General features: G+C 44.4%; 1 protein-coding gene across 22 annotated transcripts in view; it reads right to left on the reverse strand.

The window, feature by feature from the left end:
- The window catches only part of KCNMA1 (potassium calcium-activated channel subfamily M alpha 1), a 727,849-nt gene that overhangs the window by 219,712 nt on the left and 492,286 nt on the right, over positions 1-15,851 (reverse strand). For 20 of the 22 annotated variants that reach the window (XM_027062348.2, XM_053206927.1, XM_027062363.2 and 17 more), the window contains exons 7-9: positions 9,670-9,745; positions 7,360-7,530; positions 5,627-5,718 (exon numbers count right to left, since the gene is read on the reverse strand). In XM_027062348.2, coding sequence (XP_026918149.1) covers positions 5,627-5,718; positions 7,360-7,530; positions 9,670-9,745 — 339 coding nt within the window. Of the gene's footprint in view, positions 1-5,435; positions 5,528-5,626; positions 5,719-7,359; positions 7,531-9,669; positions 9,746-15,851 lie in introns of all 22 variants that reach the window. The other 2 variants (XM_027062381.2, XM_027062391.2) reach the window with 1 other exon arrangement.

The following is a 15,851-nucleotide window of genomic DNA, read 5'->3' on the forward strand; positions in this document are numbered from 1 at the left end:
TGTACTTGGTATTTTCTTCAGTCATAGCCTTGCTCATTGCCTGTAACCTCCTGGCGACTGTAATGTCCTTGAGGACAAGTCCCACAGGTCGCTTGCTCACCACCGAATCCTTGGCATCCAACACAACCCTCATTGTGCCGGGCACAGAGGCGCTCAGTGAACATCCGTGGACTGAAAATGAGCAAGTGGAAATGATAACAGGAATGGAGAGTGAGGCAGGAAACTAACTGTGCTCTAGTATTTCTTAGCTCTTGAAATTCTTGTCTAAATTATTGAAAACTCTTTAAAATATAACCACCACATTAAAGAATATAATAAAGTACTCTGTTTTCATTTTTAAATGGAAAAGCATGATACATTCTGCCAACCTCTATGGCTTTAGGGCTCCCTTTTACAATCCTGAGGCCATGTTGAAGGCAGACTGCCTTACTCCCCCCAGGAAGACCCAGCCTCCTGAGGGTAACACTTCCACCTACAGCTCTGCAATAAACCTAGAGAGTGGATCTTGCAGAGGACTTTCGGGGCAGGCGGGAGGGAGGGAGGGAGGTCCTGCTACTCTAATTTTCACTGACAGTTAAGAACCCACCACCAAAGAAGTTCTCTAAACCGAAGGAAGCCAGGTGGATATGTCTGCCAGGGCAGGGAATGCTCTTCTTAAGATGCCATGCAGATAGACTCTGCCTAGGAGGGTGTCTGCATCTGGCAGATCACTACAATCTGCCATGGCTGGTAACCTAGGAAGTGAGCTCCCCAGGAAGAGGTTGAAAGTGTTGAGACCCACAAATAAGGCACAATTTTGGTCAATGATCCGTCTGTCTATCCTTGAGAGCCCCTCATTGTTACAAGTGTACAAGAGGTAAATACACACATTCCTAGTCTAACCAAATGAGAAAAATCAAGAAAGAGACGGTTCAGTCCCCTCCCCACCTTTTTGTCCTTGGGGTGGGGCGAGGATCCTTAGAGGCAGTAAGTGAGCAGAAGGGAAACACAGGACCACAGTGATACTCGTGCATTTCTCTTCCTTTCCATCATGTGCACGGTGTTGTGGCCCCACTTATGGGTAGAGGTGGAAGAACAACCATAGGATCATGAGGTTCAGAACAAAAAGGGGTCTCAGGAGATGATCTTCAGAGGCAGCACGGCCCAGTGAAGCAGATTGCCCCTTGGTTCAAACTCTAGATGTGCCCTTTGTTAGCTGTGTGACATCAGGCAAGTCACATAACCTCTCTGTTCCTCAGTTTCCTCGCCCACTGCAAATGGAGATGATAATACTTCCCTTTGGTGGTTGCTGTGAGAATTAAGCGATATGCAAGTTTGTAGGTATTCTTACTGTCAGAGAAGGCAGTCTTAGGGCTCTGGGCTGTAACGAGTCACTTCTCATCTACAAGTGCCCCCAAAAGCTTGTGACCCAAGCTTTGTCTATATAAAGAAGAGTTCTAAGAGAAGCCACGGTATTTAAGTTTCACAAACAACTTTCCTGAATTGAAATTAGAGCTAGCTTAGTCTGTGACAATGGTTCCCTCAACCAGAAGAGAGGCCTAGCCTCCTCATTCAGCCACAGAACCTCTCCTTCAAGAAGACTTCATTCACCTCCCTGGTCCCCTTTGCCTTCTCCTTGTCGTCTATTATACCTTGTCCTCTCTGTGTGTCCTCTCAGCATTTGGCTACAGAAATCGGAAGAATAATCCAAAGCTATCCCATTCTTCCTTGTCCCAAACACCTGGCCTAGGACTGCCTCAGTTGGGGGCCCCAGAAGCCCATCATGGGAAACACAAGGTCTGGATGGCTCCCTGGCCCGGCCACCTCTAACAAGGGGGTTACAACAGATGGATTCCTCTCTGTGGCTGATTATTTTCCATGGCCCTTGGCCATGTGACCTCAGACCATGATCTTGTCAGTTCTCATAAACTAACCAGGAGTGGCTGAGTCACACGCAGAGAGGAAATCTCAGGGGGGAACGGCAAGGGCCGTGGGAGGAAGGAGAGCAAGCTGGGACCCAAAGGCCATGGGAGCCTCACCCCGCTGCTCCCCCACCTCTGAGCAGCTTTGGCCTTACATGAAGGGAAGGAGGAGGCATCGGCCCCGGGGGTCAGCTGGGCCGTAGGCAGGCTACCCTTTTGAATAAGACCTGGGGTCTCAGCCCGAAAGGACAATTGTCCCCAAGACCTCCAACCCACAGAGACTGCCTGCCGAGGCCACTCATTGAACCTCTGGTTATTGACACCCAATTCCTATTCTTAGGAGCCCTGATGCATCATAATAAGATAGAGAATAGCTGACATGTCCCCACATCTACTGCTGGCTCTGGATGTCCTGTGGGAGGTCAAGTGAGGCATACTGAAGCGAATGTTGGAGGAAGCCAGGCCAGGCCTTTGATCCCATGTTGACGGTGAGGACGTGCTGGGGATGCTATATGAAGTGTTCACATTATGTCAAACACATTGATCAAAACCAAAAATGAGGTGCCAACAAAACCTCCATGTTCTCCAATATCCTGAAATTGGGTGTTGCGTAAACAAAACCCTGAACTTTTCTGCCTAATGTGTGTGTGTGTGTGTGTGTGTGTTTACTTTAAATCATCTTTAGATTTCAAAGTTGTGTGTCTCCAAAGCTTTTGGGTCACAAGTTACCTTAAATTCTCTGACAAGTTAATGCATTGTTAGAGTATTTCTGAGTAAGATATACATGTGTAAACAAATCCCTTAACTATGTATATGTTTTAATTACATTCTGGGCATTCACTTGATGAAATCCTGGGGAGAAGAGTGCACATACGTGTATCCATGAATACAGCACATGTATTTTTGCATACACAAAAACACAGGGCAAAGCACGCTATTTTAAGAGTCTGAGCTCTATCTTTCAACAAAGTTTAGCTGCTTTCCCTTTGCAAATGCATTTAATTTTATCTGGAAACTTTTTGACGTTAGAAATAGAACAACTGTAGTTTCTCATTATGTTTGCTGCCAGAATCCATGCTTGGTTGCTCAACTAAAGACCTTATATTGCTAATTACTACCACATGCCCATATCCCAAGCGAAAGAAAACTTATTGATTCTGACAGCCCATTCTCTCAACGCTGAATTCCAAATGAAAACTCAAATTTTGGCCAAACATAACATTTCATCAATCTTGTTCTACTGACTGGAAAAACAACATCAAACAAAGGGTGCTAATGGCCCTTTATTACCGTTCCTTTCCCAAGCTTATATTTTCTGATGAAAGATCTAAGTGACCAAAGGGCTTCTTTAAACTACTTAGTAATTAGCTTTTGAACCAGGAAACAATGCGTAAAGTAAAGTGAACGGTCCCAGTGTTGATGACAGGACCGACTCTCTGTCCTCAGGGTCGGGGGACATCAGAGACCCAAAGAGAACATTAAAAGCAAAGTGTGTATTTTCCTAAAGGGAGAAGAAAAAAAGAGACAGAGAAAACACCAGGCTAAAAGCCGGTGGTAAAAGATGACAGAGACGGAGACAGAACAAAAGCTGCGGGGAGTCTGTGATCTGAAGTCATCAGCACTCGGGGGTTTGAGTGGAGGTGCCAGGGCAAAAAGATGATGGGATCAGACCAGGGGTGGGTGAGTGACTGCTGGTCTCAGTCCTCATCTGGGTTGCCCACCAACAAAAGCCACCCGCCACCAGGCCCACCCGCACCGGACTAGGGAAACTAGAGGGAAAAAAAATTTTACCTGGAGGGAGAGTCAAGAAGTATTTTCAGCATGGACTTGGGGGCGATTGACTTTATTGGCTTCTTCGGGGGCAGTGACAAGGAAATGCTGGCCGAGGTAGTGGGGTGGGAGGAATAAAGAGAGCCCATGCCCTCAGAATGCCTTCTGCTTTATGGCGACCTGTTCACACCTTAAAGGCAAAATGGACAGAGGAGCTGTTTTTCTCTTGGCAATGGAATAAATGACCAATGGGAATCTCTGGACTTATCTGGCCTTTTGGATCCAACCAATGGCCCAGAAATCAGAACAGCTTGGTTCTAATCTCATCCAGGGTTGTTAAGATAATAGGGAGAGGAGGGCTCCATTAGAGGAAAGGTGGAGGAACGTGCTGCCTCTACAGACGAGACGCCAACTGGCCTCCTCTCGCTCACTGTCCTTTGTTCCTTTGAAAGGAAACTGGTGTCCTGTGGGCAGTTCAAGAAAATGAGTCTTTTTATTTTCCACCTCTTCATTTTCTGAAGGAAGGACAGGACACCTGAGCTCAGGATGCACTGGAATCACTGACAGGAGATGAGGTTTGCTCCATCCAACATGATTACTGGGCCCAGAGGAGATGGGGGTGGAGGATGGGGAAGGGCAATGCTATAGTTTTATTTTCTCTTAAAAAGCAAAATAGGCTATTCAAGAGTTCACCTGAAAATGTACTGGGGGAGGGGGACCTAGTTATGTGATAGGAGCTTCTATGACCAGGAAGGGGCCTGAGTGATGAAAATATTCTCATCTTCATCTGCATGGTAATTACTGGGTGTGTACATAGGTACAAATCCCTTGAGCTGTACTTTAAAGCTATATACGTCTTACTTTGTGGAAGTTAAAACAAAAACCCAGAAACAACAAAAACAAGGCTGAGTGCCCAAGAAAAAGTTAAAAAAAAAAAAAAAAAAGTAAAGAATGGTTGCCACCATCCCCGCCTCTCCGGAGGCCTTCTCCTCCCAAGACAGTGCTCTGGCAGAAGACAGAGATGGTAAGGCCCTGCCATTTACTTAGGAGTCAAATTTCAGGTTGATAACGAACCCAGACACTGGTATTGATATCAATAAAACTATCTGAACACAAACTGAAATAGTCCCCAAGAAGAAAGCACTGATGTATGGGAAGTCAAACAAAAGACCATCAGGAATAGCATGTGGTACCCTAACATACCATAAATGTAATATGTCTTGCCCAGAAGGAATTTCAGCTGAGTAATGAGTCCCTTTGAGGACACGTTCGGTGCCTCCTGGCTAAAGAGAATTGGTTTCCTGGCTGCCACGATGCCTTTACAGCAGGCAAGGTGACCTTTTTCTTGCCCTCCCTAAGACTTCCCTGCTGGAGTATGATCCCATGTTATTGCTGCACGACAACAACCCCATAGTATGGCATCACCTTAGTCTGGGGCACCAGAATGTCATCACTAAGCCAGTTGAATGAGCTTGGTTTACTTGGTAGGGATTAGAACAGAAGATACAGGCCCAGTTACCTACAACCCGTTCCAGGAGAAACACAGTGGGTCTCTCAGAAAGACAGGTGGGGAAGAAAGGCACGAACGGGTGGGCACAGGTCTGGATAGTCAGTCCACAGGTGACGTCACACCCCACACAGAATGTGGCCCTTCCCTCACAGAAGCACCTGGGTAGGAGGAGGGAGGGGCGGGATTCAGGTGTCACCGCCATAGGGGCTCTTGAAAGTCACTCAACCACATCTTTTCTGATGTAACTGACTTACTTTCTGCCTCCATGTTTGTTAAAAGTCCCGCCGAATTTATTCCGATTCAGGATGAGAGCAGCAATTTCGGGCACGTAGCGGGCAAACATTGCCTACATGCATGAAACAAAGAAACAAGAGCCAAAAAAAAAAATGGCATGCAGAGAGGATTCTACCGCAGCAGAGGCAGCAAAACCTCTTGGCATACTTACTTTCTTCCACTAACCGCACTATAGGAGCCCCCGTATTTCTTGCGGTTTCCTATTAATTCTATGATTTCAGGGACGTAGCTGGCAAACATGGCCTGAGGAGAAGACAGGAGACAGAAGAGAGACTGAAAAGACAGGCTAAAGAAAGGGGGTGACCTTTTCAGAGGGGGGGGGGGTCGGAACACTAAGATCCGAAAACACAAAGGGGTTAGAACTGCAAAGGTATATACCACTGTGGTGGGTTGTAAAAATAAAGGCACAAAAAGGGCAAGCTCCTGAAAATACACAGGACAAAACAAACATTAACCAACCCGGACAACTAAAAATAAATAAATAAATAAAATAAAAAAATCGCAGTCGAGAAAAATACAAAAGAGACAGGAATAAATAAGTTGACATCTAGCACTTCTTGCTAAAGGAAAGTCAGTAAAGGGGGTGCATGCTGGTGAAATCACACACACACACACACACACACACACACACGCACACACACACACACACACACACAACTGCAAGAGAAGACTTTCTTTCTAGCTAAAATTCACAGGAGAATCAATGCCTTTATGAGTGATGAAAGACAATAAACATCAAAAGAAGATTAAAATAATATAAACTTATCCAGTAAAAAAAAAAAATCACTAAAAAGCACAAAAGGTAAATTTAGGAAATCATGGGGGGGGGGGGTGGAGAAGAAAGGAGAAACACAAAACTGCCATGTTTTGCCCAACAAACATTGTGCTTGTGGCTGCATAAGTGGGTCTCGTTACCTACAGGGACCTCCCTGATGCTGAGGAAATGCTTGTGTTAGCTTACACATGCACATGTACATTTAATATACATTTTTAAAATGTATATATGTCGTATGCATACAGAACAGAGAGATGTATATGCATAGTACAAATGTATGTGCCGTGGACACATGTGAAAGCTGTGTGTGAAGTAGGATTCTAATCACTTACCACATAACAGTGCAAACATCTAAACTTCACCTAAGTTACTTTGAAAGACAAAATGCAGCAACCCCCAATATGCTGCCAGAAATCCCCCTTTCAAAAATTACATCCTAACTGACTGTTATGACCTGCAAAGACCAGAAGAGCAAAGAGCAGAACCTTCTGACTTACAAAGGGGGAGGGAAAATATCCCATGTGTCACTGCATAATGGAGTTGGTTGGTTCTTTACAAAACCACCCTCGGCTCACCTAATGATGTCCACCTGCATGAGACCAGTAGGCTTTGCATCCTCTGTGGGGACCCTACTCTCTGGGGCAGGCCCCGGCCACAGTGTTTGTTGGAAGTTAGGAGAGGATCGTGAAGGATGTAGGGGAGCTCTTGAAACCGCAAACTGTCTACCGAGTATCTATAGCATCTACTGGGTCAGGTGACAGCAACTGTCCTTGCAGAGGGTATCAGCTACTGAATCATATTACTAAAGAACAGACACTCTCACTTAATAAGTGAGCATCACTTTCTTAAGACAATTAGGTTTCCTCCTGGTGAAAAGGATGACCCTGACAAGGGCAGTGTGCCTGGGTCTCTGGGGAACAAGTCTCATATACCAAAGAAATATGCAGTAAAGCCACCATTGCATTTGGATGTACTCGGTCTGATTGTAACACTAAGGCAATCACTTGCTTGCAATGAAGAAACAGAGTCAAAATACAAAGCTTTAAAGAAATGGATAATGGAAAATATTAATGACCATAAAAATCAACATCATAATAAAGAGCTTTTACCAGTCCCCCGAGGATGAAGAAGACCATGAAGAGGCGCCCAAGTGTGGTTTTTGCGTAAACATCCCCATAGCCAACAGTGGACATTGTGACCATGAGTAAATAGACGCATTCCCAATACGTAAGAGCCTGGTTGTTTTGGAAATTTTCCCATGGGTCCCCTGAATTCTCCACCTAAAGCAAGGGGACAGGGAAGAAAAAGGATGACATTATATACATATGATAAACCAGGGACACAAAAACTCCAGCGGGCTGCTTCTGGATACACGGCCACCTCAACACAAGGTGTCTGCTGCCCGGGTAAATTCTGTAGTGATGACTCCGAATCCAGCTTCCCATCCCCCTACTGCCCCACTCCCCCACCCCAGACAGGTAACAGAGAAAGTGGAGAGGCTGTAACAGAAACATATCTTCCTAGCTGATTGGGACAAAGAGGGGAAGAAACAAAGGTAAATATCCCTAGGTTTTCTTCTCATTGTTAAAGATTTGAAGCCAGCTGAATTTTAAGGCATTGACCCTGGCTACGTTTTACAGTATCCTCTTCAAGGGAAGAGCCAGAGAGCCCTGCCCTGACCTTTCTCTGTGAGTTCCTGCTCAGTCTCTGAGGGCCTGGCTCATGCACTCCCAAAGAAATTCTAAACTCTCCCACAAAGGGCCTCGTCCTTTCATCATTCTGACCAAGGCGATTGCCCGGTGGGCTTCCCTCATGCAGATCTTACACCCGGACCCCAAACAGCATCTCTTGGAGTCTGACTTTGCTCTCCTGACTTTGCAGAATGTCAGGGATGGCTCTACCCTGCAAACGGCAGGAATTTCCCTAAGAGCATGAAAATCGAGCTCATGAGAACAATTTGCTTTTGTGCAACTCGTCAGACCAAGGGTCAGCAAGCTTTTTCCGTAAAGGAAAAGATAGTAAACATTTTCAGTTCTGCGCAACACAGTTTGTGATCTCTGTAGCAACAACTCAACTCTGCAGAAGGTGAATCAGCCAGAAGCAATACTTACACTAAAGGGGCGTGGATGAATTGGGAGCCCTTTGGCCCCAGGGGTGCAGGCTGCCCATCTCTGCTTTAGACTTTACAAAACACTTCCCATCGAATTTGATCCACCAACAAGTTGTGAGGTAGGCAAGAGAGATAATTCGGGCGAGAGGGAGATGGGTGGGCTGGGCCTCCAGGTCTACCCCAGATCCCAACCCTGCAATATACCGTGCCACTGTTCCACCAGCACAGCCCCTGTGGGCAGTGAGCCTCCAGGCCTCCAATCCCCCAGGCCTCCCGCTCTTCCTCTGCAGAAAGGGTCCAGAACTTAGCCTCTTTCACACATGACTTCTTGATCCCAACGTGCCATTTTCGCGGAGGTTTCCTGGTGAAGCAGAAGCGACTTCACAAGATAGTAAGGTGAGCTCACTGGCCTACCAAAGACCACATTTGTGATTGGGGTGATTACCTACTAAGAGTGATTTCAGCCAAGAATTCCATCAACACAAAGGGGTGGGTGGGGAGCCATCAGATCTAGTAGTCGAGTGAGAGCCCCGGCTTCCATGCCAGGCTGCCTTCCTCTGCATGGTAATTACATAAATCCCAGTGATGTTAGGTAACTAAATGTACCCTTCCTCTCACTTAACGCAGATAGAGGCTTTCCTCAGCAAGGGAAAGGCACTTTTACTCAAATCTTCAGAATTAGATGAGGCTCCTTCCAGTTTTAACAGTTTGTGTTTGTATGAAACATGCTTCCAACAAAAGCTGTGTTCCCTAAAAGCAGGAATAAAAGTCGGCCTCCAGGAGGTGAGAATAGCTTGACTTAATAATATAAGCCTTTCAAAGAGTCATTAATTTAAAAGAATTAACATTTTTGAGATACAAAATAACTTGACAAGCAATCAGGCAAAAGAATCGAAGGTAGCTTTTTGTAAGGGGGAAGTGGAGGGAAATTAAGGGATCTGAATTTGTTGTTCATTAAGAGATGTGGGTCAAACTTTCAACCTTGTCACCAACACATTTTCAAGTGTTGGCTGAGGAAGCACTGCCATCTTGTGGCTGCCTGGAGTTACTACAGACAGAATGAAAAATCCCCCCCAACCCGGTGAGCCGAAAAATGCAGGTTAATGGAGCGAACATCATTCACCATTCGGAATTAGTTTGGGGTATAGGGTTGGACACCCAGACAATTGTGCAGTTGCCTCTCCTTCTCTTACATTCTTGAGCTAGGCTGAAGTTTCTCTTCAGGGAGAAAAATTTCAGGTAATAAAATGACGCAGGGGGGTACCTGTTGCAGAAAAGCCAGAGCTGAAGCATCTTCAAGGATACTCACCAAATGGATGAACCCAGCTGCTGTTAGCCATGTGCTGATAAATATGGAGAGCAGATTCACCAGCTTGATGGAATTACTGTGCAAAAGAGATAATAAGCAAAATCCCCAAGTTACAAAAAAAAGACCATGCTGGGGCTGCCTTCCAGAGTGACAGCAATCTTTAGGGGACAGGCAGCCCACCTTCACTCTCCAGTGTTTCCTCTATCATAAAGAAATGTCCCAGAAGACAGCATCAGTAGCTAGGTAGGGCCAGAGCCTACAGAAAAATGACATCTGGGACACTAAAAGTGACCCCTAAATTAACCCCTCCGTTGGGTTTAAATTTTTTTAATTAAATTTTATTTTGAACATTTTTATATCTATAGAACTGTGGAAAGAAAAGTATAAATAAACACTTATATGCCCTTCATCTAGATTGATCAATTAACAGTTTTGTACATTTGTTTTGTCTCTAGGAGCACCTGGGTGGCTCAGTCAGTTAAGCATCCAACTTTGATCGTGGCTCAGGTCATGATCTCACGGTTTGTGACTTCAAGTCCCATGTCAGGCTCCGTGCTGAAAGCACGGAGCCTGCTTGGGATTCTCTCTCTCCCTCCCTCTCTCTCTCAAAATAAATAAACTTTAAAAAAAAATAAGGAGTGGCACCTGGGTGGCTCAGTCGGTTAAGCATCTGACCTCAGCTCAGGGCATGATCTCACGGTTTGTGGGTTCAAGCCTTGCATTGGACTCTATGCTGGCAGTGCAGGGCCTGCTTGGAATTCTCTCTCCTTCTCCCTCTGTTCCTCCCCAAATTGCACTCTTCTCTCTCTCTCTCTCTCAAAATAAATACATATTTAAAAAAAATAAAATTAAAATTAAAAAACATAAGGAAACCGTGCAACACAGCCACACTACAGCTGTCATACCTAAAATAATTCACATGAATCCAAGAACGTCATCTAAAATGCACTCTTTATTTGAATTTCTCCAGTTGCCCTGAAATTGTTTATTGATGCTTTCATTTTTTCACCCTGATACAGGAACTAACCAAGATTCAGGGACTGCCTTTGGTTATTATGTTGCTTTCTGTATTCCAGGGATCTTGAAAGTTTTTCTATAAAGGGGCAGGTGGTAAATATTTTAGGCTTTGTGGGTCACAGCGTCTCTGTGGCAACTCTTCTACTCTGCTGCTGTTGCATAGAAGCAGGAGAACGAATGTGTCTGTGTTCCAACAGAACTTTATTTACCAAAACAGGCAGTGAGCTGGATTAGCCCTTGGCCTATATCGTTTGCCAATCCCTGCTTTGTTCTCCTTTAATCTACACCCCCCCTCCCCACCCCCCGCCCAACTCTTTCTGTTTGTTTTCAAAGACATTTAATTTTCTTTATACTCAGGTCAGCTGCCTTATTTATGTCCCATATTCTGATTTGTCTAATCGTTCCCCCATGACAAGATTCTGTTTATATGCTTCTGTTAAGAGTATCTAACTGGGATGGCAGCACATGAGAAAATCTCAACTCAATTACACTAGGCCCAGTCATTTGGTTAAGGTGGGAACATTAAATCTTGCCACCAAGAAGAGCCCACTTCCTTGTAATTAATATGTCATCTGTGCAGCAAAAATCTGAGACTATATGAACATCCTATTCTCTAAAAACCTCATGCTGAATAATTTCAGCATCCATCAGTGTTCCCTGAGTGGATCATTTGGGACTCACTACATTTTAAGCATCCTGAAAGCACAGGCCTTGTCTGTCTGGATCCTGGGAACATGAGTCCCTGGCACATAATAGGGCCTCTATGCATAAGTACTGAATGAACTGGTCCCTTCCTCTGCACTCTCCATACTTAGCTTCACCAGGCTCACTCCCACTGGAGTACAGCTCCTTGAACGCTGTCATCAGCAGGTCATTTCTCTGTCCAAAGACTCCCTGTTGGCTAAATGTTATTACGTCCAAACTCCTTCCATCCTCAACACTGGCTAAAGTTGCAGGCTTAACCACCACCCTCTTCTACATAAACTCTTGAAACTTCTGTAGCAGCCAAACCCGGGTACTACGTCTTTGTTTATGCTACTACCATAGATGGTCCTTCCCATCAATGCAAATATTTCCCTTTCTTCAGAGCCTGGTTCAATCCCCATGTCCTCATTAATGTGGTCCCCCCACCTGCAATACAAGGTGACTCCTCATGGCTCTTACTTTCAGGCACTCGTTGGTAATCGATCCCAGTGTTTTAAGACATCTTCTGTAATGTTGTTTGGATTGCTTTTGTCTCATGTTCCTAACTGCATCTTGCAGAAACAAAGTCTATCTTCTGCCTCTTTCAGTCTCCCTATAGTGGCTGAACGCCACCCACAGGGTAGTTCAGCCCATTATCCTTGACAGATTGTTTTCTGCCCTCTCCCATCTCTTCCTCACAGGGATCCGATGATGTAAATCCTGAGAGTTTAAGATCACAGTTAACAGTAATGGCTTACACTTCTATGGTTCCTTTATGGTGCTTACCATTAGTTCACTGTTCTAAGTGCTTTGAGTGTATTAACTCCTCTACTTTTCACAATGACTCTGTGAAGTCATCCAAACCCAAGCTCACATGGTGACCACCAGAGTTGGGATTTGAGCTGGGGCAGCTTGGCTGCTGAGTCTGCCCTCTTGGCCGCTACACAGTCACAGACTGGCATCTGTCAGAAAGTCTTCCTTGATTGCTAAAGCAAAGCTGTGTCTCCCCCCATGCTCTATGCATAGGATAGGAGAAGGTCAGAGATAGCTGCTCCACGGAGGAGAGAGACTATGTAGACATATTGATTAACCTCTTGAACCGCCACAAAAGAGAATGGAAAGGAAAAATTCTGATAACTACATCTACACTGGGGTCACCATGTAGAGGAAGGCAGGGTGGGCTGCAGTCCAAGGTAGCACAGGGGTTGAAGGAGAAGCCCCTCAGTGGAGGTCAGATCAGTGGCTCTAGGACAGGCACGAGACAAGGGTCCAGTTTGCCTTTTTCTTCAGTCTTCTTTTCTTTAAGTAACTGAGCAGAGGAACCCATGGTCTTAGTTTCCTAGAGTTGGTTCTAACAGTTCAAGGAAAGAATAACCAAATATTTTTAATTTTGTTTGATACTGATCTCTTGAAATGTGTGGAATGACTCCTTTCTGGTTCAAAAACAGAAAAAACAATATAAACGTCTACTCTGTCATTCTTGGTCATTTCTAGAGTTGCCAGATTATGAGAATTGCCTATAAAAATTGCCAATATTTATTGAATCCCTATTATGTGCTATGCACTTTGTTGGGTTCTTTATTTTCTTCAGATTTTTACCATTTACCTTTTGATATAGGTACGATCACTGTCCTCACTAACCAAATAAACTGAGGCTTAGTGTACTTAAGCAGCTTGCCTGAGAAGACATGGTCGGAACATGTAAGTGGTGGAGTTAATAGTCTAACCAGGCCTGTCTGATCCAAATCCTATTTAACACGGTAATTCGGAGAAGCAGTACACAGCTGTTTTTATTGTTCTTTGTTTTGTCCCATATCTCTTCCTCAAGGACAGCCCAGTCCTCAGCCTCTAGCACTCAAAGGTTCCCACCTCTCCCTCTACCTGGGTGGCCTGAGCCACACTGGCTGATGGAGGAGCTCCCGGCTCTAAAGGGCTCCGAAGTAAGGCCTATCAGAGGCATGTCTCAGAAACTGAGCAGGATAAAAATAATCTTTTTCCTTCTGAGATTTGGGTGCAGAAAATATTAAGTCTGGAGCTCTAGAAGGCCATCTGCCCTGGAGAAACTCTGTCTGAGAATGTAACCTAAAAGAAATAAAGAGAGAGGCAGAATCCTGATGAGAGAATCTGAACCTCTGGATCCACACATGCTCAATTCTCTCTTGAATCCCAGTCATTACTAAGGATGGTTCAAAGTAGACTCTGTCACTTGCAATTAAAGCCATCTGCCTGCAACAGAAGGGATTGATAGCCAAAAAGCACGTGGGCGTGAAGCCTATATGAATGAATGAATGAATGAATGAATGAATGAAAAAAATGAAAAAAAACAAAAACATAGATATAAGGCATCCACCCAACGAGCCACTGGGGAAAGCAACTCTGGCAATCAGTGAACTGAACATTGTTGTGGCTGAAACACCATTATGTCTTGTTCCCAACTAGTTTCTTAATGGGAAGCCAAACTAGAGCAAAACCCCCTGTCTCTACCTTGTGAGTCCTCCAAGGTGTGAGCTAACATTGGAGCATGAGAAGCAGGTGAGGAACAGGTAGCCAGTAGCAAAGGGAGAGATCTCAGAAAAGCGTGTATAAATAGTCCTCGATTTAACAATGGTTCAACTTACGACTTTTTGACTTTACAATGGTGTGAAAGCCATCTGCATTCAGTAGAAACTAGATTTTGAGTTTTGGTCCTTTCCTGGGCTAGCAATATGCCGCATGATTTCTCTCACGACTCTGGGTAGTGACAGCGAGATGTAGCCCCCAGTCAGGCACGCGATCACAAGAGCAAACAATCGATACACAGCCATTTTGTTTTCCACTTCCGGGACAGTATTCAGTAAAATACATGAGCTATTCAGCACTTTAATATAAAATCGGCTTTGTGTTAGATCATTTTGTCCAGGTGTAGGCTAATTTAAGCGTTCTGAGCACATTTAAGGTGAGGCTAGGCTAAGCTCTGTGTGAGAGGTTAGGAGTATTAAATGCATTTTTGACTTATAGTGAGTTTATCTGGCCATAATCCCATCGTAAGTCAAGGAAAATGTGTAGTGTTCATTTTCTCAAAGGGTAATTAAATACCAAGTTGATTCACTTACAAACTTCCAGATCCTTGGAACCTGAACAAAGCAGTGTCCCACCAACCACCATGTGGAACGCTCTTGAGATATTAAAACTATTGCAGCCTTTGAGCCTCTTGGTGCTTTGGAAAAACAACCTAAATATGGTGATTACTAATTTCTAAATAATTGTCACAATGATATTAATAGTGCTTAAGGGAGTTCTTGCTGTGCGTGGAGTTCATCATTGATGATGAAAGACTCTGTATTCAGTGCTGAAATCTGATTATTTTATGGCATTATCATCATTACAGATCACTAGTATTAGGAATTTGCTTTCCAAATTAAACTATACAACCAGGTAATTATCTAAAAGCTCTGTGAAAAAGATGCAAAATTAACTCTTGGTGCACTTATTGCATATTCTGAAAATTGAACCTCACCAGGTTGCACAGGGCTCCGTGGGAGGAGGCATGGGGTAGCAGGGCCAAGTTTGTGCACTCTGCATGGCAAAAGGGGGCCATTGGAAATAAGCATAGGTTTTTGGCCAAAGCCATGGGTCTGAGCCAAACACAAACTTCCCAATGGCGAGAATGACTGGAACCATTCGGATTCAAGCCCCTTTCCCATGCCTTGAGGGAGGGGACTATGACCTTATGAGAACCTAACTCATAAAGAAAATCATTTCAATGTTGTCCATTTTCATTGCTGCCTCCCCAACTCATGAGTTCTCCATAGCCATTGGAGAAATTTACATTACTGGATACAGTGAATTTTCCAAGGGCAGGCACAGATATCTTTCTGTTCCTATAGATCAGAGACCTTTCCAGGACCCCATAGATACTGGAAGAGAGAAAGTCTTTCTCTTTTTGAAAGTATAGCTATAAACCCAGAGCTAACACGAGCCATCTTTGCCCTCAGTTTATTTAACAAGACATGTTTTGGTTAACACTAAAAACGTCATCCACTTTCTACAAAGAAGGGCAAATCTGTCCCTGTTCAGCTTGTCCACTATTTTCCTCCGTTCTGGCTAAAGTTACAGCCAGGTGTCAATGGGTTTATTTTGTTTTATTATTATCTTTGCTAGACAGATGTAAGATATCCACCCCTGAAAAGTCACTTGGACTATACTACTTTGAGATGAATATTCTGAACTCTAAGCAAAATTGGGTTCGGGCAATTCTTCCCCTTTAATCTCTCTGCCCCTCTACCTGCTCTCTACCCCAACTTGCCCTGCCTAAGGCCATTTCCTGATACCACTCACCTGGACAACTGCCTTGACTGGTCTAATGCTCTACAGTCTTAGATGCTTCAAACCCATCAAACAATTGGTGGACTAGTAGATCTTTCTAAAATGTAAATCTGACCACATTCCTCTCCTACTTAAACCCTTCAGCAATTCCCTCTTGCTCTCCAAGTTAAATCCAT

The sequence above is a fragment of the Acinonyx jubatus genome, chromosome D2, assembly GCF_027475565.1.
Source record: "Acinonyx jubatus isolate Ajub_Pintada_27869175 chromosome D2, VMU_Ajub_asm_v1.0, whole genome shotgun sequence".
NCBI classification, from domain to species: domain Eukaryota; kingdom Metazoa; phylum Chordata; class Mammalia; order Carnivora; family Felidae; genus Acinonyx; species Acinonyx jubatus.